Genomic DNA, 24421 nt, shown 5'->3' with positions numbered 1-24421 from the left:
TTGCAGCGTCACCGTGTCCACCTTGGCCAAGCCTCTCCTCCTGCCCCTCAGGTGGCAACAGCAGAGCCCTCCTGATGTCTGGTGCTGCTGCCCCTCTCCTGCCCTGGCTGGTGCTGTGTGGAGGCTGCTCTGCCCCAGTGCCACCAGCTGCAGCCTGGGGCTGGCACTCATGGCCTCGTGCTCTGCCACGTCTCTAGTGTCACCACAGGCCTCCATGGGAACGTGGATGGGGCACCAGGGTGGCTTTGGGCTTGTTTCACAGTTGGGAATTCCCATATGGCGGGGAAACATAGAGTTCTGGAAGACTGTGGGAGGAAGAGAGAAAAAAATCAGGGAAGACTCAATGTAGATACTGACTTACACCAATGTTTCTAAAAACTGAAAAAGAGATAAGCACAAATCTGCTTGTGCTGCCTTCATTCAGACTTCTGCTGACATGCAGCCCACATCACCACAGGCCATGCAGGACCACACAGACTCTCCTTAAAGCAAAGGTTGTGCAAACACCCTGCTTGTAGCAACATGCTTCTTGAGCAAATCCTCAGCCCTTCAAAGAGCCATCTTTGCAGGTGTGCCCCACTGTCTCGTGACTGTACCTGGCTTTGTTGAGTGACTGCTGGTTTCCTACTGCAGGGAGGCACATGCCTGAAGCAGGAAAAGCTCTGGCTCTGCTGGGCTGCACTGCAGGCACAGCAAGGTCTGAGGGTGCACTGTGTATCAAAGCCCACAGACTCAGAACTGCTGTTCCTGCACAGATCTTCCCTTCCCTCTCCTCCTTCATTAGTCCTTTTGTGTTCCACAGGCTATAAACTGCCTATCTTTCTTTTGGCCCAAGGATATTCCAAGGAGTTTACCATCTCCCTCTAGCTTCCTATTAACATCCATTCTAGTCTGCAGGAAACAATGACCTCTACTTCCAAAATTATGTGACATGCATCTGATTCAGCTCTGAGCAATTGACTGCAAGCTGTATTTGACCTTGAATTTTTTGCTTTGTTTGATGAATAGAATTCTATTTCCACTGAAGAAAGATATTTTATGTAGTTGAAATCTTGTCTCATTTGCCAGCCATGGTTTAATAAAAGGCATTACCTCTTTCTATAAGCCTTCCCTTGGTTGTATAATGTTTGCAGAAGTCCAGTCTTGGGGTGTCATAGGGCTGAAACCCCAATAGCAGAGGTTATGCAAGATACAGGAACTGCCAGAGGTGGGCCACTTAATCCCCTTGTATTTCTTTTGTATAACATTCAGTCTTCTCAAGAGACAGTGGAGAATTTGGGGCTGGCTGCTGTTTTTCACTACGTGTGTTTCTGGATTTGCAGAAACTTAATTTACTTAATGACCAAACTGTCCAACCTCCCAAGCATCCTGTGCACATTTCTGGTTGATGAGGAGACCTTTGCTAATTGCATGTATGGCATGCAGTCACTGGGTCCCCGCTTCCCTGTGCTGACAAAAAGACAGCACTAGACTGTACACCCCTCTCCTCTGCAGAGTCTGTCAGACTTTGCAAACAGAGACCTTTTTTTTCTTTACTTGCATACATGAATAATGAATGATTTGTTTTTCTAAAATTTGTTACATTTATTGAAATACTGCACTAAAGCATAGCTGTTTTAAAATTGAGTTCTCATAAATCATCTTGCCTTTTGAGCCCTATTGTCTGCACGAGACATGCACATGAATTTAAAAGCCACAAAAATATTCAGATGGAAGCAGAATTTTCTGAGATGGGGAGTGAGGCTTATGCTGTTATTCTGCACTGCTCATAAAGGGACTGCACCACGACATGCATGGGAAATAAACCGAGAGATGTTTATGGGAGTGGAGAAGTAACTCCACGACGTGTTTACAATTTCTGTAGGGGAGAAAAAAAAAAATTCTTCTGTTGTGGCTGTTCAGAAAGGCAGTTCAGTTTGTTGCTGGGAAAGTAATGCTTTCCAGGCTTTTGCTCTTGTAGGGAGCTTCAGCAGGAAATGAGTTACAACTTCTCATTCACACAGCATCACAGAATTGTCAGGGTGGGAAGAGACTCTGGAGATCATCCAGTCCAATCCCCTGCCCAGGCAGGGTCACCAGAGCAGGTGACACAGGGACGTGTCTGGGTGGGTTTGGAATGTCTCCAGAGAGGGAAACTCCACGGCTTCGCCGGGCAGCCTGTTCAAGAGCTCTGCCACCCTTCGTGTAAAGCAGCTTTTCCTCATGTTGAGGCGAAACGTCTTGTGCGAGTTTATGGCCATTGCTCCCTGTCCTGTGGCTGGGCACATTGAAAAGCCTGACAGCAACCTCTAGGCACCTGCCTTTGAGATGCTTATGTGCATTAATGGAGTTCGCCTCTCAGTCTTCTGTCCTCTGAACTACATTATAAAAGTGATGAAAACCTACGAGATATTCCATAAATAACCGTACCAACTAACGCCGTTAACGTCTCTAGGGACACGGCACACCTGTCTGCAGAGGGGCCTTTTGAACCAGCCCTGAAAACCGAGCGATCAAGCCGCTGATCCCCGGCCGGGCGCCCCTCCCTGCCCCGCGCTACCGCCGCCGCTCCCGGGCCGGGCCGGCCCCGCGCTGCGAGGGGCGCGGGCGCTGCCGCGGCTGCGCGGAGCCGTCCCCGCCCGGCGCGCGGGAAGTCCCGCCCCGCGCCCACCGAGCGCCGGCAGCGGGCGGGGCGCGGGAGCCGCGAGATGGCGGCGGCCGGGAGCGGCGGGAGCCGGGCGGACAACGGCTACGGCGGGCAGCAGGCGCGGCGCAGGAAGGGCCCGGGCGCGCTGGCCACGGGCTATCTCGTTATCTACAACGTGGTGATGACGGCGGGGTAAGGACCGGCCGGGGCCGCTCGCGGGCCTCCCCGGCCGGGGCCGCCGCCGGAGCGCGGGGCTGCGCTCGGCCGGGCTGCGGCCGCGGGTGGGTCTGGCGGGGCAGCGAGGGCAGGGCAGGGCTGGGCAGGGCTGCCCCGCGCCGCAGGGAGCGGGGCCGGGCCAAGAGCTGCAGCCTCTCCCGCCGCCGCCGTGGCCGCGCTCCCGTCCGTCCCGAGCCCATGGGCTGCACCGGCCGGGGCCGGGGCTGGGGCCGGGGCTGTGCCCCGCGCCCCCCGTGCTGTCAGCGGCCCTGCCTCGCACTTCGGGTAAGGCTCAAGCGCACAGCCGAGCCCTCGCTCGCTGCTCCTCGTGCTGGAGAGCGGCACCTGCGTGTCCAGGCTCAGCTGCCTTGCCGCTGTCCCGGCTCTGGCCGTGCTCTGTGACCGTAACCCCGGGCGGGCGTGCCCCAGCCTGTCCCTGCCCGGCCCCAGAGCCCCTGGCCCGGGTGCGCCCTCAGCGCTGCCCGCCCCGCGGCTCGGCCTGGCTGCCCCTCCAGAGCGGGCTGTGCACAGCAGCACGGCGTGGGTGCGGGTTCCCTGGAGCTACCCGGCTCTGTCATTGACTCGTTCATTGCTCTGCAGCAGCTCTCACATCCAGGTGGCTGAAGGTTCCTTGCATCACCATGTCTGCGGTGTAGAGTCCAGCAGGTTTCACTAGAGAGGTGACCCTAAATACAGGGAATTTGTCCGCAGCAGTAGTTAAAGGCAAAGATCTTGAGCCCTGCAAGATTTCTCCATAGACCCTTCAGCTGCTCTGTAGTTTGAGGTTGGAAGCTGCTTTTGGGATGTGTGAGCTCCTGGACCAGCTTGGTGCTCTGCCCTTGCCCTGCATGGCCTAATGCAGACTGGGGCCAATTGGTGCTTGCTCTGGTGTGTTCTTAGGTACAAAACTAAAAATAGTGACAACTGGGGACTCTCAAGAGAAAGAAGACTTTTTTTTTTTTTTAAATTAATTTGTGGCTGTCGCATCTTATTAGAATCCAGATAAAAATAAAACCATCTTTTGAAAGATTGAGGATATTTGGGTGGGAGAAGAAAAGAGCCTTTAAAATGGATCCCAAATGATGGTGTTTTCCACTAGATAAACCCTGGTGGGTGAGGAGTTGAGCAAACAGAGTAGTGTCATGTTTGGGAGGAAGGTTAGTGTAGAATTAATATAGATACAATCCACTTCAATAAGGCAGTTGGACATGAAGATTCTAGTCTTTGCTGGTGGCAGCTGATCCTGTTTCAGCTTACAAGATATTTACACTTGTGTGGATCAGAGGTAGGGAAGCTGGCAGAGCTCGGTTCTTGTGAGGTGCTTGGTACACCTGTAACCCAACAGCTCTGTTACTGTGAAATGTTACTGAGCTGGTTTATGGCTCCATAGGATATTTGCAGGGTATTTCACTCAGAGGGCAAGGATAATTACCCACCAGTTTGATTTTGAAGTAATCTGTTGTTTCAGAAATAATTGCATGAGTAATACAACACATTGCAGGCAATCAGGAGAGCTTTTTAGTTTTGTTGTGGTGTCCTTGCACAATGTTAAGAAGTTCACCTCCGAACTCTTGTAAGAAATAAAAGCATTTCCCTGCTTATTTTTCTGCTCATATGCAATTCACTTGTGTTTATAAAAGATATAAAAAACCTGAGAGAGAAGCTGTGGTATAAATGGAAAGTTTTCTTTGTGGTCACGAACTTTCTGTCATGGCATGTGAGCTCCTGGGCATGGGAAATTTCTATTTCCTCAAGAAAGAGGAACAAATTAAAAAAAAATTGAGTGCTGGAAGCTCAGAAATAAATAGCATAAACCTCTATTTAGCTTTCTGTTGTCATATAAATCTTGATCACGGTGTTGCCCATTTTCTTGATTTGCATCAAATCTCTTAGAAAATTCCACTCTTGGGTGGGATGTGATTTATGGTGCTTAAACATGAGCTGCTTTTTTTCTGGAGAGGGTTGTGATTAAATGATTTCTGCAGTTTGGGGAGTTACCATATGAGTTCTGTGATCATGGTCATATCTCTGTGTTGTCTCACTTTTATTTTGGGGTAGGTCACCAAGGGCTCTCACTGATAATTCCTCTTCAAATGGATGAGGAGTTTGCACTTCCCCTGGACACTGCTGAAATTCCACAATATACAGGATTGAGCTTAGGAAAAAAGCTCAGTTTGTTTCTTATTATTGTGAAGCCTTTTAGAAAGGTACCTTTTCTGGAATTGATTGACAGAAGCTCAGTTGTTCAGATGAAAAGATGGAAAGATTGATACACAACTGGTGGCACTGATTATTTACTGATCCCATGTCAGTCAGAGTGCTCAGACTTAGTTTCTCCAACTGCACTGCCTTGGAAAGAGAATTGTGGGGGGAAAAAAAAAAAAAAATTTAAGGTGCCCAGGTGTTGAAGTGATGCTCTAACAGCTCATGGGATTTTTTTGAAGTGGTTTGTTTGGTTTGGTTTATAAAAGGCTTATAAACTAAAGCACACAACAACATTGTTGTGCAGTAAATAGGTACTAAAGTAAATGTTTTAAAACCATAGTTGCCTTAAGTATTAACTGTTTAAAATAGATCAAGTGACAGTTTAAAAATGTCAGCATAGCTACTGCATTTACTTTGCATTTATCTTGGCTTAGCTAAAGAAAACACAACTTACTCCAAAGATAATAGATCTTATTTCTAGTTTTATGCTGTAGTGCACGTAGTGTATGGAGTCCTACATAAAAAAAAAACCTACCGTGGTTTTTGCCAGAGCAAAACAGTACAAAAAACATGGGTACCTGTGGGTCTCTGACTGGAGCTGCATGCAGTTACTATTTGGTTCATGTTTTGGGTGGTTTTTTTGGTAGAAATGGGACAATCAAGGTACAGCAGGGGATAACCAGGACTGCAGTTGGTTCTCAGCTGTACTTGCTCAGGTTTTGTTGCCCATGGTTCAAAGCCTTGGGCTACAGAAAGCTCTGCATCTTGTTTCTCTCGTGTTCAGGCAGACTCTTTCCCCATCACAGAGTGAAGCTTTGTAGTCATGCCTGACCTAGCATGGGGAGCTCATTTCTGGAGGCAGAGATACAGCATAGAAGTTATTTTTCCTAAAAACTGGGCTTGACCAAAATCACTGGGTAGTGCTGTGTGGGGAGATGGAGCATGCTGTTAGAGCTGGGTGCAGAATGTTAGATAAGCTGCTTTAAAAGGTGATTATGTTCCTTATTTTTAGTCAAGTGCTGTTACTGACTAGTACTTCTGGGCATAAGTAGCTGGTGGTGGTATAAACAATGAATTTAAAAAGGATTTCACTCAACAAGGTCGATGGTAATGTAATAGCTTTTGAATGTGCAAGGGTTTGTATTAATCAGTGTTGCTCAAAGAGTGTTCCGGGTTATGAGTTTCATTGTCCATGTCTTCAGTGAGTGGTTGTTGAGAGCCAAAGTACATTTCTCCCTTTCAGGTGCACTCACTGCATAGCTCTGCTGTATTCTCTTGCATAAATGTTACAGAACCTCCGTAAACTTTGCATAAGAAAATGCCTTTTTATGACCTGTGAGAGAGCCAAGGGAGGTTACCTAAGGACCTGAGCACAAAGCTTGTCTACCAAGTCTGACCAAATTAAAGTAAAAAAAGTTCTGTGTGCAGTATCCGTTTTTCTTATTCTGGATTAATCAAAGAATGGTAACTGTCCAGTTTGGAGTTTACAGACAGGGTAACAGTAATTTATTGAAGTGTAACTCCAGGTGGAGTTCAGTGTGTAGGTCAGAGAAATCAGCTTTCATGAGACAGTGGTGCCTTTTGCTGCCCTTCTAAACTTCTTGCCAAGTTCCATTTTCAGCTGATATTCCTTGGTTTCACCTTCTTCTGTTCCATTTTGTCTAGTCCTAGAGGGTGAAGAACTATTTCAGAATCACAGAAGCAGGACAGAGATACTAAAAGCTTCAGCACAAACCAGGCTCAGCTTCCAATTTGGTATGGATTCATGCTCTGATCTGTATCAAATGCTTTTTGAAGGATAGTAAATGGAATGGAAAGTACAGTCTTGCTGGAGTCAGTGATCTGGCACGAGGGTGGAGCAGAGCAAAAGGCTGGAGCTCCTCTGGGAGCTGTGGGATTTACCTGTCTCTGTTCAGGTGAGAATGGTTTGCAGGCACAGCCAAGGACTGGCATCTTGTGCAACTGAGAAATTGCTCAATTCAGCAGTTTCTCAACAAACATGGAAGATCAGGAAAAACAGAGAAACTTGACAGATAAGAAGAGTACAGTGTCAGCCTGCTCTGATTTCCTGCTCTAAAGAAGCAGCAGTTGGTGTTACAGGGGAGGATCACATACTGTAGTGCTTACTGGTTTATTCTACACTGAAGTCCAAATACAAAATGAATCTGATTTATTCCTTGTAAACAGCAATTACTTGGCAAATGTTTGTCTTTGGGTTTCACAAGATGGCTTTAACTGAAATAACTTGTCACTGTAAAAAAGAGAGGGCTTGTTTTTCTTTCCCATTTATCTTCCCCACTCCCCCTGCTTTTATTTGGTGCATGTCTTTCAGAAGTTAAGGCAGAAAGTAATTAGCTTTCTTTCAATTTTGCTAAGAGATTTTGTTACAAACACAAACTTGGATGCCAGACTTACTTATTGTTGAAAAATCTGAACTTCACTGTGTGTTTCAAACAATTACTACATTTGGGGTAATATGTGCTCATACTTTGCAATATCCAAGCTAATGTGGTACTTGTAAGATTGTTGTATGCTGTAAATAAAGGGAATTTCTTCATCATCCCTGTTACAAAACCACAGCTACACACTTTTTTCCAAAGGGTGAAAACTATTGTGTAGTCATTGGGCTTGCTACATGTCTACACATTGAGGTGAGCTGTTAGCAATTGCACTTGGTGATTTACACAAGGGGTTTGGAGGGAGATGGAGGTAAAATTGGGTGGCATTCAGAGTAGCTGAGTGTTAGACAGCCAGGATGAGCCTGTCAGTGAAAAGTTTGGGGGCCCCTGTTAAGGATTCTCCTTGACCAACCAGCCCCTTTTCCCCATGTTTGCCTAAAGCAATTGGAAACTAAAGCTCACTGTAGATGCTATTTTCAAATGGAAAGTGTGGGACTGGGGTTGACCGCTCACCTTGGGTTTGTGGCTTGGCATAAACTTAACAGAAGAGTTTCTCATGCCGGGGGCAAGCACCAGCTCTGGACAGCTGTGGTGGTCAGTGAAAGCTTCATCAGCAAGGATGAAAAATTTTTAGGTTTAAGTTACCTGAAGGGAAAATCAGCAGGGTTAACAGGTCACATTGTTCACATGTGCAGTTAGAAGGGCACTACTTACATAGGCTCAGATATGGTTAAAAAGGAAAACTGGGACGGGAATGGCCATGCTGTCTTCAAGGCTTTAGCAGGCTCAGTTTCCTTGAAGTTATTTATCTATAACCATTTCTCATATAATATATGCTCCCAGCTAAGCTGGATGGCCTCTCTAGAGTCTAGGGGTTTACTTTGAACTGAACTGTTAAAATCAATGCCTTCTGAATCTTGTTTATGTCATACTACTGTAAGCTGGTAATAGGTCTCTGACTAGCTGTCAGAGGTTTTCTGCCTAAACTGAAAAAATGTGATACCAGTCTGCCATTGAATACATTCCATAACTAATTAAACAGAGCTCACTGAAAAATAAATGGAGACATTAGAGAAATTGCTGCCATGTTGGTGCTGAAAAATGCTTTTAAAATGCATCATCTTTCACTTGGATAAATTTGTAGAAAATGCAAGTATTTGACATTTCCAGTTTTGCAGAGTTAGTGTATTTCAGGACAGTTCTGCCTGTTGCTTCCTCAAGTATTGAAAGAGGGATTAAAGGTTCTTTTTATTTATGCTTCACTTACTGTCTCCTTTTTTCTCTCTTTCAGGTGGCTGGTTATTGCAGTTGGTCTAGTTCGGGCATATCTGGCTAAAGGCAGCTACCACAGCCTTTACTACTCAATAGAAAAGCCCCTGAAATTCTTCCAAACTGGAGCTTTGCTAGAGGTGGGTGTAGTCCTATTCCCTGGCCTAACTAATATTTGCATGAATGTGTTGTATTTCTTACACTTACTTTAATTCTACTGCACAGCTCACACAAAAGCTGAGCTTTCCTTTTAGCAAGAGGGAGTTTTACTGTCTGCTATTTAGCTTGGGCAGCAGAGCTAAATATTAATCTTAATCATTGAAATGCAAATACTGAATCTTAAACACTTGTAACAGAACTAAATGTGTGTCTGAATTGCTTAATTTGAAATGTTAGTGATTTGAATTTTTCTTTTTGTTCTAGATTCTGCACTGTGCACTTGGTAAGCTTGCAAATTTTCTGTTTACTATTTTTATAGAAGACTAGAACTAAAAGTTATAGAACTTTTAGCAGTATATTAGCAAGAAAAATGTTGTAGTCTGTGAATTGCTGAATTTAATTCTTGAATAACTTACTAATTTTTGTTTGAAATACATTCCAGTTTCTAGCTCCCTAATTTGAGAAGTCACAAAACAATAAAACAGTCTTCAGCTCCTATCTGAGTGTTCACTAGCCACTACTTAAAGAGTAAGATGGTGTTGAGGTTCCTGAAGCTGCAATTACAAACTTGCTGTTTTTCATCATTGTCCAGACAGCCATATAATGGAGAGGTTATTGGATTGTAGGTTCATCATGAGTTCTAGGGGATGTTTTAATAACCAAGTGAGGTGTTGGGAGAACTGGTGCTAGGAATGTGTCAGCAGAGGGCAGTCTGGTTCTGTAGTTGATGAAGTAGTTCAGATCCTCCTGAATCATCCAGCTGCTCTGAAAATGTCTTAAGAAGGCATTTAATAAACTGTGCACAGATCACCCCAGGAAAGGAATGATCATATACACCTCAAATTAATGTAAAGGCTTCTCAGAGTAAGCTGTGTCTATCATCTATTTGACTGTGCTGCCAAGGCAGTCCTTCCAATGCTGTTTAATTTTACTAAATCTCAATTACTGTTTTTTACCAGAATAAACCATACTTTTTTAAAAAAATTGTAAAAAATTAATATTAAAATGTGCCATTTTTAAGGTCTTATTTAGCAAGTGACAAGAAGCAAAAGTTAAATCTTGGAACACTGGAGAGAAAACCTTGCAGATAAAATGCTGGTTTTATCATCCTAAATCCATAATGCTTAGCTGTTTTCTCAGTTGATTTGAGGTGTGGATCCATTTAGCCCATGTGATCCTTAGTAGCACAATTTAATATTAGAGAGAGCCATTAGGAAAAAGTGGCAACATTTTATGCTTTTTTTATTCTTTTTGCTTTCCCTAACAAAGCTCTTTTGCAAAAGACTGGTTTTCTTCTAAGTGGCTGTGGATTATATTTTTTTCTGTTAATGGAAGTGTTTGTCAGCTAAATAAAGTGAGGGGGGTTTGCCCAGCTGGATGCACTGCTGCTGTCTGCTGCAGTCCTACTGACTGTAGCAGAAGTCCCTATGCAAGGAGAAACAGGAAATTTGCAGATTCCTTTGCCCCTGCTGAACTAATTGCTCTAACTAGAGCTGTAATTCTCTGTCAGTAGAAAAGCTTATGTGTGACAGATGGCTGTGTGTATCAGCATAACTTTTCTCTCCACATCTTTTCAGTAGAATCTGAAATGTTAGCATCTGTGAGGCAAGTCCTTCAAAATACAAAGATTGATAGGGGAGTGTCTCTGTGAAGCATGGTTGAGAACAGGACTTTGACATGTGGCAAAGATTTTAAAAATGCAGAGCTGTACCTGGAAAGGAGGTAACATATAGCCCAGAGACCAAGACAGGGTGATAAAACTGAAGAGAGCTATGTCTGGAGGATTTTCCTTTTCCCTCTCAAAGAAGCCAAAACATATCAGTGAAAATAATTCAACTGAAACTTGCTTTTGACTTTTCTTACTCTTTCTTCCCATTTCATTTTCTCTTTGGTCCCTACATATTTCTGAGGCTGTTGTGTTGCTTGTGGCTTGCATTAGCTTTACAAGCACTTTTTACTGTCTCTTAGGAGCTACACCTGCTCTTTATCATTTCACTGTAGAAGAAAATAAAACTTTGGGATGCAAAGTTTAGAAATTTTGTGTAATCCTCCAGTCTAAAACTATTCCTGCTCTGAGAGATCTGGCTGTGTAGGGTCCTTTTACTGACAGGTCAGTTGGAACTTGCTGGAAGAACAGTGATATCTGCTTGCTTGAGAAAATCCTCGAGTTGCTTCTGTAGCTGCCAGTGCATCAGCTGTTCCCTGGGGTTGTTTTTTTTTTGTTGGTTGGCTGGTTTGGGGTTTTTTTTTCTGAGTTGTATTTCCAGGAAGGAACTACAAACTTTTCATCTATCGAAATATGGGCTAGATCAGTGTTTCTGAAAAAGACTTACAATTTTTGATGGCTCTTTTTTTTTTTAGGGTATACAGTGCAAAGCATATCTATTGTCTTTACTTTTAAATCACAGTAATGAAGAGTATCTTGGATATTTTAATCAAACAGGATTATTTGAAATTCTGTATCCCAGAAGCTGTTTGATTGGAATTATCTGATTGAGCTGTTCTGTGTATTGAGGAATGTGCTGTGATTGCAACAAGATCAATTACATTTGTTTGCATTTTGATGCAGAAAGCCTTGTCAGGGGATTGCACTGCATTGTGCTGTATAAACACACTGAAGGACTGACTTCAGATTTTCAAATTAAAAAAAAAAAGCTTTCCTTCCAGAAATTTCAAATGACTGGACTTTGGTTTAGCTGTGTTTTATTTTTCCACCCCTACCTCCTACCTTGTTAATCAGGCATATTTACTAATTGCAAAATATCTTCCAGGCATTGTCCCCTCTTCTGTTGTTCTGACTGCTTTCCAAGTGATGTCAAGGGTTTTCCTGACATGGGCAGTAACACATAGTGTAAAAGAGGTAAGTCAAGATACAAATTGATAGAAAAACTATTGATCCATGCTGAAGAGCAAGTGTTGATTGCTGTCTTTTTGTTCTTAAAATGTTTGTATCCCACTATGGGAAATTGTTCATATGAATTTCTGTGGATCAAAAGAAATAAAAATAGATCTGATGTCATCTTTTGTTGACAGTCAAACAGAGCGAGGTCTGATTCTGTGCCTGTAAGACATCTGGCTCCTGGATAGATTCTGCAGTTCTTACTGACAGTCAAACAGCTTCCAGTGTGTAATACAGAACACAGAATTTGTACAGCTTCTAGTGTTCATCTCACTAGTGCTATCATTAAAAGCAAAATCTCACTGCCCTCCTGCATATGCAGTTCAGTTCATGTGGCATCTGAAACTCCCCCTCAATTGTTTGTGCACAGCACTGCCTCCATGCTCTCCATTGTCATTCTCCAGGATAATCTTTCCTCTGTCCTTCATTCAATTTTCTTATATCCAAATGTAGGTAAATGTTGGGGGCTGAGTGTTTTTTCCCACTGCTCACCACACCAAATAGTGCTGTATTTTAGGCAGATCTCTTTAGAATCTTTTGGAAGCCCTGTTTTTTGAAGATTATTCCTGACAGCTGTTTTAAAATCTAGACATCCTTTAATTGGTACAGGTTATAGTGACTGACTCCTGTCTTCTGAATCCTTGTAGTAGCCCAAATATGCTGCATCTCTGCTTTAACTTCAGCCAGCTAATCTTACTGGTTTTCTTCTCATTAAAGAAAAAAATTAGTCTTGATACCAGTGTCAGCATGGGTGCCTGAAGTAAGTGACAGTCATTTTATGCATAAGATTGTTTGTGACTTGAATGGAGAATGTCTTAAGGAACTTCTCTTATTACAAAGTCTTGAGGGAAGCTGCTTTCTCTTCCTTCCTCCAAACCTGCTGTCAGAGCATCCATGCACATGTAGAGTAACATAAGTCACTCTAGTTCCCAGCAATTATCAGTCCTTTCTGGTATTGTGATGCTTGTTCATGTGAAGCTTTATTTTCCTCCTACTTAAAGTGGAGGAATGTTATTTTTCTCAGTAAACATAAAACCTATTTTCTAATGGACTTCCCTATTGGTGCACATTAATGTACTCTGGTCTCTGTAAACTCACCAGAAATAAGTACTAGGCTTTGAGCAAAAAAAAAAAAAAAATAAAAGCCATAATCTCAAGACATTAGATTTTATATATATATATATATGCATGTATGTATGTATAAAATACTTTAAAATAAATACTCTTGGAATTTTGCTTGTTATCTATATGATTTTGGGATATCTGGTGCTTCATAGAAAACAGTGATAATCTGTTTTTATGAATTGTCTCCTGGTTTTGAAGTAACCCAAATATTAAAGGTTAGATTGGAAGGATTAGAATTATTCCATGTGTTGTCTGTTAGACATCAAAGAAAAACCTTTAATGTGATTGTGGGTTAGGTTTTTTTGAAGCTTATGCCCACATTCTCACCAGAGAAAATTGACAAAATGAGAGCAATGAGTATAGCCAAATATTTGACTTTTAATGAGGATTCTTTCAACCATATTCCATGCAGATTTTTTTCCCCAGACTTGTGTGGTCTTCTGGTTAAAGTCTTGCAAGAGACTGTATTATGTGTATTATGTGTTACTTTTTTAATGTCTTGGAAAGTGGATATCAGAATGGCTTGGATGAGGAACCCTGTGATGAATTTCTGACCTGTGACTTAGAGCAAATAAATCAAATCAAAGGCTGTATTCTGACCCCTCCCCTTGCCCCAGCCAGGGAGCCTGCAGGCTCACCTGGGAGATGTTTTGCAAGTGTCACAAGTGTTCTACTTTCTCTAAAGGGCTGTCTGCACAAGTGAGCTCCATGGTGAAGGCCAAGATTAAATTCTCACACAGCTTTATGGAACTTGTAAGCGATGCAGTTGCATGATGAGGTCCTTGTAAAACAAACTGCAGTTTTCCTCTTTAACTTTTTGAATGAGACTTGTTCAATACCTTGCTTTTCCAGACTGTTTTCATATATAATACAGCTAAAAGAAGAAATGTGTATTGCATCCCTCCTTCTGTCAGGATACACTTTTGGAAATGTGATGTGATTTGAAGCATGCTTCTTGCCACTAACATGTTTGTGCTTTTTGTGGACTTCAGTGCTGCTGTGTTGTTAAACTCAATTTGAAGTTATTCACAATAAATGTTAAAGCATGGCAAATGTTAAAGCACTGCACACTGAGATTCTCCTCACCCGCACTGTGGGAGCAGTTGTTGGTGTTGTGGAGGAGGGCCTGGCACATCATCAGTGCTGGCCATTATGTCAGAAAGGAACCAGTTCAGTGAATTTTACTGTTTCCCCTGCAAAGGAGGGCAGAAAACAGACAGCCTGGTGTGAAGGGCTGGGAGAATGTAGGCATAGGAGAACAGAAAGTGCCCTTCTGCTCAGAAGATGTCTTTTGGAATTTGTGTGAGCAGTGAAATCATCTGGTGACATCATGGCAGGCCTTTGTGGAGTTCCATTCTGATAGATAATTCTGCACCCAGTTCTGATGGGTAATTAAAAAATGGTGTCAGCAGGCATTTATTGCTTATCCCATTGGGCTCAGCTACTGATGGGTTGCAAATAAGTGTAATTTATATTTAGAGGAACTTTTGTGGAACACAGAGGCAAGAGATGCTGTGAAAACAACATTTAAAGCATGTAGAGTTGGTAATTGGGACTCCAATATCTGCAATGGGGAATTGATATCTTCAATCAGTAGTAAAGCATACTTACTTAGAAGAGGGAAGAACATCTTATGCTATTTAGGACTAAGTTGTTGTAAAAAATCCATGATGGAAAGGTCAGAAGTCTGAATGGCTGAGTACAGTTGAAAAACCTGACTCATCATTGCTTTACATCTATGTAAAATTAAAGCAATACCATACAACACAATAGTCTGTCAGGCCCCTTGAGCCTACTGCGAAGTTTCCTTTTTTTTTCCCTGAATTTTATGTTTTATTTTTTAATTACTGCACCAGAGAACCAGCTCTTTGGAGAGAGACATGCTGTTCCAATATTTTCCATCATTACACTTGCATAGTGCTGCTGGTTTTGCTCTTCTGCATTGGATTGCTTAATTATGTGTTTAGCTGAAATTTTCTGCAAATTTGTCAAACTGTTACTCTTAATGTAGAGAAATTTCCCTTTCCAATCTTAAGGAGAACATTAAAAACCTCTCAGGCTTTATTTTGTCAACTCCCAGTTCTCATCTTTGCATCTTAAAAGACAGTGGTTTATTTTATATTTTAGCAAACATTGTTGGCTATTCACAGTACTTAAGAAAAGCTGAAATATATCCAGGACCCTCCTTGATGATATGTTGGCTTGAAACATATGCCAGAAATTATGCCTGTTGTTTGATTGACCACTATTAAAAGAGTTGGATAAATAAGGTGTAAATAAAGTTTTTACTTGTATCTAAGACTTCCTTGAAAGACTGGCATGAAGAAAGTAGTGGAAGAAGAATTGAATTCTCAGGGAGCATTGGCCTTAGTGGTTATTGTGTATTTGCCCTGTCTTCAGCCTGGAGGAGGAATGATGCAAATGCAGCATTAGCAGTGGCTAAAAGAGTAAGACTCCTGAAAAATTGTTTTTCCTTAGATAGGGAGACAAGCTATGAAGGCACAATCAGTGATTCTTTAAGTGACCTAACAGGGTTGTGTGTTTCATAATGGGGTGAACTGTTTTAATAACTTACAATACAAAGGAGAGGGGGGAGACCAGACCTTGGAGGCAGTGTTAGAGATGTCATGTGATAGAACTGGACTGTAACTGCTGTAATTTTCTACTTCCATGTGTATGATTCACTGTTAGTGTCCCAGTTTCGTGTCCTTGCTCATATCCTTGGGTGCTACTTCAAGCTGCAAACTTCAGGGTTTTGACTTTTCCCATTTCCATAGCTAGGGAAAGAAGTGGGATTTAAAGCACAGGTTGAAGCCTGGGACTCAGGTTTAGGTGAACTCATCACTAAGCTGCTACTCCCGAGTTGGCCAGAAGATGCAGCTCTGGAGTGCTTGTCAAGCACGTTCCTCCTTTGGAGCAGCAGCATCTGGGAAGTGCTGTTCACTTTTCCCTGTTGAGAACTAAGTCTTGCTTATAGAGCAGACCTCAAACAGGATTAGGATCCTGCAGCAATGTCTAAAAATAGATTTGGTCTCTTCTCTGAAAATCTTAAAATAATTTTTGGATTTTGCTCTTTTATTATGATGTAAGGGATATTAATATATAAACATATTGTCAGAATGTGGAAAAAGAATAAGGTGCTTTTGCTGCAAAATGCAGTGAAAGTGACCTGAAATGTTACATGCTGCAGAACATAGATTTACAGCACAATACAGATTACCAGCAGCTCTGCATTCCAGGATAGCTCAAGATTTCTGTATAAATTTTTCTGGGTTTTGCAGTCTGTAGCAAAACTTTTTCTGGGTAATGCCATTGGAAAAAAAATCCCTTTTTTACCCAAAAATATATGATCAGTCCTCTCCTGTTGAGAAGATTCTGATTGTGCACCACCCACATCTCTTGACTTCCTTTTCCCTGTTTTCAAGAGTTGGAGGAAAAGAGAAAATATGGGCCCATGTCATTGAGCTCTTTCCGTTCCCACTGTCCACTGAAATTGGGCTCAAGGTGCTCATACAGCTGGGAATTCTGTTGAAGAGCAGAGGGAGAAGGCTGAACTAAAATCATGTCTGGTCCCTCAAGAGTTTGTTCTGTGGGTGTGTGACCCCACATATACTTGAGATCCATCAGGAACTTGAACCTTATAATGATGCTCCATAATGTAATAAATATAACTTCATTTTAAAGTACATGCTTTTGAGTATTGACCTTATAAATATCACAGATAAAGGCAGTTTATTACAGAATATTTTGGGCTTAAAGAGACCCACAAGGATCACTGAGTCAGCTCCTAAATGATCCCATGCAGGGATCAAGCCCACAAGCTTTGCATTATTAGACCATGTTCAGAGCAGCTGAGCTGATCTCAGGGTTAAAATGTGGAGGGAGTTGCAGTGGCTTCACTGATGTGTGAGTGACATAAAAGCTCCAAGAGGTGTAAAGCAGTGAAACGTGATACTGCCTTGAGTGTAACATTAGAGGAACTGTGCTAGTTACAATAAGCAGAAAATGGAGCAAGGAGCAGTGAATCAGGTGCCTGTCAAGCTAACCTGAGGTGAGACAATCTGAGCATGGTTCTTCTCTCCTCCCAGCCCGAGATCTGGTGTTAGCTGTTCTGCTGCTGCTCAAAAGTAGGACCCAGTTTCTGACCAGAAAAGGAAAACAGTGCTTCTGCTCAGAAGCACCATGAACTAGTATCAGAACATTAAGTGTATACCAAGTATCACGTGTTAGACCATTCTTTCTGCACTAGGAGACAGTCATAGGACTGACATAGAAGCTGGTTCTTTATAGAATGGGAAGAGTTAAGAATTATACTCAGCATTTCAGGGTTTCTTGTACCGGTTTGCCTTGCACAGAATATGAGAGCTGAAGTTACCTGATCATGAAGCAGAGCTATTCTTAAGCAACTAGAAAAATACAGAGCACGATAAGAAGGGGTTTTTACTGTTGTTACTAATGTTGCTTTTAAGCTCATTCTTGGAGTCTGTTCTCTAAAATGATGCAGTAAAGTAACCCACAGGAATTGATTTCTGTGAGGTTTCCTGGGGTCTGGTGAATAACTGGTAATGGTCAAGTTCATACAAAGCCTTTTCTCTGTTCTCACAGGTACAAAGTGAAGACAGTGTCCTCTTGTTTGTAGTGGCCTGGACAATCACCGAGATCATCCGTTACTCTTTTTACACCTTTAGCTTGTTAAACCATCTCCCTTATCTCATCAAATGGGCCAGGTCGGTAGCATCATAAAAGTTACAGCCTTAAAGCACTGATCTGACAGGGATATTTATCTTGTAAAGTAGTTGCAGTGCAAAAAATTAGATTCTGCCTTGAGGTAATTGCCCTGTTTGTGAACGTGACTGCCTAGCTTCTTTCCAGCAGACTTCCGGGTTACAAAAATCTATTGCATTGCAAGCTGAAAGAGTCATTTGTCTGAACTTATTTTCAAAATAATTGTTTGTCAGAAACTGATATGTAACAGTATGGGATGGCAGTAAGTAAACTGACATTTAGCAGTAATTCTTGAATGCAGTGGTTGTCATTGAAATAATATTTAAGCTCATTGATTAACATCAACTATATTTGGCCCTGTTTTAAGTATTAAAATGACTTCTACCCAAGAGTTCAGAAATCAAATTAATAAAGTGTGTATGTGTGGAGAATAGTTTTAAAGATAATTTGTAGGTTCTCAGATAAAATCTTTATAAATATTTCCAAATGATTGCTGATCTGAATACTTACCTTGCAATAGTGCTCATACCTTGCCATGCTCTAATCAAATAAGATCTAAGAAAAATAAATACTGAGTGGAGAATTCAAAATTTGAATATCTCTAATATCATTTAACAAATATTTTGTCAGTTTGTCCTAAGTTCTAATTCTTTCTGTGTTTCATTCTAGGTACACTTTGTTTATAGTATTGTATCCAATGGGAGTCTCAGGTGAATTACTCACAATATATGCTGCATTACCCTTCGTCAGGCAGTCTGGCTTGTATTCCATTAGTTTACCTAACAAGTACAATTTTTCATTTGACTACTATACATTCCTGATCCTGGTCATGATCTCTTACATTCCAAGTAAGTATGAGTTTGTTAGGTTTCTTAGTATTAACAGCTGTACTGGGAAAAGCAAACAATTATGGGATTAGCATACATAGGAGTAACTAATTTAGCCTGCTGATGGCCTTGTTTAATTTTTGCACGGTTCCCAAAAGTTTCTCATGGAAATTTCAGCTTTTGCTGTTTGTGTATGTATGTTTTCCACCCCCTCCTTTGTTGTTTTGCAAACATACTGTTTACCATAGTTTTTGAAACAAAAAGAGAAAAAACTCTGGATAGACAGAGATGAAAGAGGCACTGATGTGTATAAAATGCCTTAGAGCCTGAAAAAGTGACGTTTGAATTACAAAAAATCAAACAAATCTGGAAATTTTTCTGCCCTGCAGTCTGTTTTCTTTGTATTGTGTGCATGCAGTTGTGGCAACTTTTGTCATCTGCTTCCACATTTAGAGTTAAATAAGGCATTTTGCATTTTATTAAAAATGTGATTTCTCTAGCAGAAAAATTAATAGTACCTGAAGCCTAAGAACAATATCAGTTCATCTCTTTAGAGTGTAAAGGCAATAATTAATTCAAGCAAAAAGTGGATTAGCACATCCTCTAATAGAGAATTGGTGACTGTGCATCTTGCAGGCCTGTCTTCACACTTTATTGACTGGAGTGTGTTTTCTCCTCAGTCTTCCCTCAGCTCTATTTCCACATGCTGCATCAGAGGCGGAAGGTACTCTCCCACACTGAAGAACATAAGAAGCCGGAGTAATTCCAACTCTTTTTCAGAACTTTTCAAACATCAAAATGCTGCAGTTTTTCAATACCCAGCACATTTGTAAAGAGTATACCAAGATAAGTCAGAGGTAAAAGACCAGTAATTTAGCAAGAATAACTAATAAATCTGATTTCAGTGAAATTCCAGGATGTCAAACATTGAAATAATTTTCAGCTTGCAGTGCTTCAGAAAACTTAAACTTTATATGGCTTGGCAGTTAACCTTTTCCTTAAATGATGTGCTAAATGGTTTTCATTTATTACTAAATGTCTGAAGGTTACAGTATGAGTGATGAAGTTGTACCCACTAAATGCCTGAATTGGGATTATATTACTGATACCTCTTTTTTTAAGTGCTTGACTGCATGCCAGAAACTGTATGTATTGCTGTGAAAGCAAACAATATGCTCTGGAATATTTCAGGATAATGTCAGAGACTTCAGTGGAGAATGTAATCTGGGCAAAGTATTTGAATTTAGAAAGGTAGGTTGTGTATTTAAAGGTGATGGGAACAAGAACAAGAAACCAATTACGGAAATTGAGGGGAATGTGGTTCTTTAGGAATTTAAACAGTGTCTGACCAGAGTGTGCTCTCTGAAGATCTTGTTTAAGCTGATCACTCAAATGCTAATATTAATTCAGAGGCTGTAATTCTTATCTGAAACATTAAAACTACCCCAAGTACTGCATCCCTGAATATTTTTTACATATTTAAAAAAGAATACTAACTGTAATACTTTAGTGGTATCAGTAATGAATCTAAACAATATAAGGAGGTAGTTCACCCAGAAATAGGTGCAGTTCTCCCTTTTTACTATAAATTATCATCTCTAGTCATTGTCTGTGATACTCATCTTTCAGTGAGGTCTGCTTGGTCTACTGTGTTTGGGGGCCTTGTTCCTTAGCCTGACTTTTCTCAAGTGACTGAGGTCATCACTGGCACATCCAAGCAGGCAGTTCCAGGCATTCAACTTCTGAAGTTGAGATTATGCAAAGGCATAATCTGCTCCTTGCAGAGCAAATTCTCATGTGTTACTTGCTGCCTTTGCACGGAGGACAAGCCACCCTCGTCTGCTCTTTGGAAAGAGTGGAAGACCACAAGAAGTTCTATTCTCCTAGGTGCTTTCTCAGGTTCTCAGGATTTACCTTTCCTTGGGAAGGTAAAAGGAAAATGAAAGAGCTGAGAAAGGCTTGTGGTGAGGCAGAAAGCACTAGTACTGTGTGAGCTGTGCCCCAAGCCTAGAAGAAACTTCTGATTGGGACTGACAGGGTGGGGAATGAAGGGAACAGAAGGAGAAGGGAAATGAATGGTTATCCTAGCAGAGACAAAAGGAAATGTACATTATGGCTTTGCTCTGTTAGGAATTGATGGCCAAGTAGTCCTGTCTGCATCCAGTCAGAGTCACTAGACAAGACCATGTGAGCCTCTCTGGCTTCCCTCTGGTCATGATTTAGTGCATAGATGAGGTGTAACCCCTCCCATGCTGCCTGCAGTGCTGCCTCATGCTGGGCCTGCCAGCACCTCCCCTGGACATGGCCTGGTTGTGTTTGACACATCCCAGCTCTTCTAAACACAGCTGGGAAGTACTGAGGACACAGGCTCTCTGTTCTAGCAGCTGGGAAGAGCTGGATTTACAGTTGTCATATACAGTTATTATATACAGTTACTCAGATTTGTGCTTGTCAGAGTGATATTAAAAAAAAGCCTTGTCATTTTTCAGTAATTTTCTTTGGCTCCATCAAAAGGACTGAATTTCCCTATCTCTGACTATATAGAGCCTTTCCTGTTCAACACAAACAGGATTATTATAGGCAGAGAAAGGACAAGAGACAATAATAATCTTTGCTTCTATTTTCAACATTTTGGAGCCAATTATTGACTGGATTATGAAACACAGGAGGTTGTAGCAAGTTGGATGTTGGTCTTTTCTCCCAAGTTACAAGCAATAGGACTAGAGCATACTGCCTCTTGTTGTGCCAAGGAGGGTTTAGATGGGATATTAGGGAAAATTTCTTCATGGAAAGGATTGTCAAGCATTGGAACAAGCTGCCCAGGGAAGTAATAGAGTCACCATCCTTGAAGGTATTTAAAATACCTGAAGATTGGTGCATAAGGACGTGTTTTACTGGGATTTTGCAGTGTTAGGATGATGGTTGGACTCAATCTCAGAGGTCTTTCCCAACCAAAACAGTTCTGTGATTGTATTACTATGGCCATATACAACGTCAAAATTGTTTTGGATTCAAAGATGCAACAATTCTGTTAATTTCTGTATTAGGTTATGTGCTTTGTTGTAGTGATCTGAGAAATGTTACATTATTCTGAAGTCACTGTTTGAAAGTGGGAACTTCCACCTCTGAAGAAAAATCTCCTTTTGCTTATACTTGCTGTTAAAGAAGTTAATGTCAATATTTCTGAAGGATGTCATCTAAAAGATCTGATTTCCTGATGTACTTAGGTTACTGGATATTGTCAATGCTCAGCTCCTGAACTTTTCTTAATTTGATTTCTGTGCCCAAGTAAAAGATTTGGTTTCAAATTTGTTGGTCCAATTTGGAGATAAAAAATGGCTGTGTAATATTCCTGCATGAAACAAGCTCCAGGCTCTGTTGATGAGAAAGATACAGTACAGATCTACAACAGATAGCACTGGCACCATGGAAAAGCAGAGCAAGCTGCCAGTAGGGAGAAAACTTCTACAACAAACACCTTTGCTGAATAGGCTTTAATATAGAATATTTACTTTAATTGAAAGTATCAGTTTGTGACAAAAATGCAAATAAACTGTGGCCTTTTAAAAGAAAATGGAGTTACTTTTCCTTTCAAAAGAAAAAGTAGTTGCTTTATCAGTAAGAATTCTTACCGGCAAAAATGATTTATGGATTATATTCTGAAGTCTGAATGTCCAGTTACTATGTACAAAAATTCAGTGCTTTATGTTGCAGTGCTTTTTCAAGTTTAACTTCCATGGAAATCACTGGAAGGTGATCTTGAGAGAGAACTGTAGTGTGATGCCCTAAAACTGTTTGGGTTGTTCCCTAACACTGATTTTGCTGACACATGTGGGGTTTCTTCTCCTTATAAGAGAAGAAGTTTCCCCTCATCTGCCACTGAAATTGTGGTTTCTGTGAGCTCTATAATAGAAGCTTTGATTGGTACTGTGTCACAAGTGCAGAGGGGTTTATTTTCCCCACAGACTGTTTACTTGGCTTGCATGTTCTCTCTCAGCCTCTCCAAACCAGCAGGCCCCCCCTGCTTTGGTGCTCTCTGTTGTGTGCACTGGTTCAGTCGACAGCACTTTCTGTTCTACCATGCCAGCTCTGAGTTAGTCACTACCCTCCAAAAGACCAAGGTTTTCACCAGTGTGTAGTTAAAACTGGAATTGTAGAATTGTTCATATTTGTAAATTACAGTAAGAATGCAGGTTACAGTGCAGGTAAATTGTAATTTTTTTCACAATGTGATGTTTTTATCAGAGGGTTTTTTTCTTATCATTATGAAGGTTGGCATTTGTGTGGACCAATCTGCAGTGTCATTTTAAAACTTATCTTTCAGCTTAAAATTTTCATGAGTATACATCAAATCATATCTTTTGATGTATATGTCAGTGAAACTTGGGTGAAAACTAGATACAGTCATTTTTGTATTTTTTTCTATGTTGTGAAGAATAAAATTGTAATTTTATAAGTCTGATTCACTAAGATTATTATAAGTTAAATGTATTTTTTGTATATTTAGGAATCTGATATTACCTGGAGCTCTGAAAGACTTAAGCATAGATTTTTTTATGCATGGTTGAAAGATATTTCAACTTGATAATGCAGTGAAATGGTTTGTATGCTAAAATACTAGTCTGTGTTGTTGCCTTGTGCAGTTGATTCTGTGCTCTCTGCCTGGATTTGGCCTACTGAACAGTGATACTAATTGCTAAAATCCAAATAAAAAAATTCTGAACAAAATACGTTGTATTGTTACTGTTTAAGGAACAAAAGCAGATACTTTGCAAGTGTGAGTTAGGGCTGTATTTTTTTCATTTGTATACAATGTGTATCTTTTAATTTACAAGTTCTTTTAGCATAGGTAACCCTGGAACTCAGACAAAAGAAATAAGAAACTTCATATTGTTATTAATGCTCTGCTTTCCACATTCAAAAGAAGTGTTCATAACAACACCTTGAACTGACTATGTCAGCACTCAGAACTCCCTGAAGGATCCTCAATTGAATGTGAACTCTTTGTTCTCCTGCTGTTATCTGTACTCTGGATGCTGATGGTTTCCTTCAAAAACAAAATTGAGTATTATAAATATAGTGGAATGCTAAACTAATGCAACAGAATACTTCAGAGTTCATTTACTAAATATAATATGTCTGCTACCACGGCAACGTTTTTAGCATTTTTAACACTTCCTGAGAGAGATTTAAAAACTGTGTCTAGATGACATTAATGCCCATAAATAACAAGTTATAATCCTCTAAAAGGAACTGAGTGGTAGCTGCAGAGTGAGTGCTATTATTCTAGGCATATGCTTGTCATAAGATTGCACAGCTACAGGGATTTTTTTGTTGACTGAGATGGGATGAAATGGTGTTGTCATGCCCAGCATCAGCACATGTCCTACGCATGACGGCTGTGACTTAGCACTGCTGTGTAATTAAAAACTCAGAAATGCTGTGCTGGAGAGATGCTGAGCTCTGTTTGTGCCTTGCAGGAGCTATCATTGGCTATTTGTGTTTCCTCTCTGCAGTTTGAAAACAGTGTGTGGAAACAATTTTAGTTCCCTAGGGTAACAGTAAAGAATCTGAAAAGCATAAGGATTCTGTGGTTGTCAGTAAGTTAATGTCACAATAATATGTAAGGCTCAGCTTAAAGCATTGGTAGTTCTTTATTTAAGACTAGAGGGGGAATCTGTGCTGGGCTGAATATAAAATAAAAAGGTGTGAATATCTGTGTGATTCAGTTTCATTTGATGTGAACTGAGCATTTCTACAGTTGGAGTGATTGATTCAAGCCATCCAACTGCCTGGAACTTCATTCAGTATCAAGTGGCTTTTAAATTCTGCTTCCTGTCTCCTAAACAAATGCTCTTCCACACTTGTCAGAAGACTTACAGTGGTAAGATAATTAATAAAGCTTCTTAGGTGGTTTCTGAAGGCTGCCTTTGAAGTAGTTGCAATTTCAAATGTGGATTAAAAATTTGTA

General features: G+C 41.0%; 1 protein-coding gene across 1 annotated transcript; it reads left to right on the top strand.

The window, feature by feature from the left end:
* Positions 1 to 2676: 2676 nt before the first annotated feature.
* On the top strand, positions 2677 to 23178 carry HACD2 (3-hydroxyacyl-CoA dehydratase 2). Its single transcript, XM_066553432.1, has 7 exons — positions 2677 to 2818; positions 8738 to 8855; positions 9139 to 9157; positions 11646 to 11734; positions 17504 to 17625; positions 18293 to 18471; positions 19131 to 23178. The coding sequence occupies exons 1-7, from the start codon at positions 2688 to 2690 to the stop codon at positions 19211 to 19213; spliced, it is 741 nt and encodes a 246-aa protein (XP_066409529.1). The 5' UTR covers positions 2677 to 2687; the 3' UTR covers positions 19214 to 23178.
* The last annotated feature ends 1243 nt before the right edge of the window (positions 23179 to 24421 follow it).

Source organism: Molothrus aeneus, chromosome 7, assembly GCF_037042795.1.
Source record: "Molothrus aeneus isolate 106 chromosome 7, BPBGC_Maene_1.0, whole genome shotgun sequence".
Classification (NCBI taxonomy): Eukaryota; Metazoa; Chordata; class Aves; order Passeriformes; family Icteridae; genus Molothrus; species Molothrus aeneus.
This window is presented reverse-complemented; position numbering and strand designations above follow the sequence as displayed.

Bases quoted from the DNA above. Each gene is read 5' to 3' on its own strand.
- HACD2 (XM_066553432.1), top strand. From the start codon at position 2,688: ATGGCGGCGGCCGGGAGCGGCGGGAGCCGGGCGGACAACGGCTACGGC. The intron at 2,819-8,737 runs GTAAGGACCGGC...TCTCTCTTTCAG, and splicing joins AACGTGGTGATGACGGCGGG to GTGGCTGGTTATTGCAGTTG. The intron at 17,626-18,292 runs GTCGGTAGCATC...GTTTCATTCTAG, and splicing joins TATCTCATCAAATGGGCCAG to GTACACTTTGTTTATAGTAT.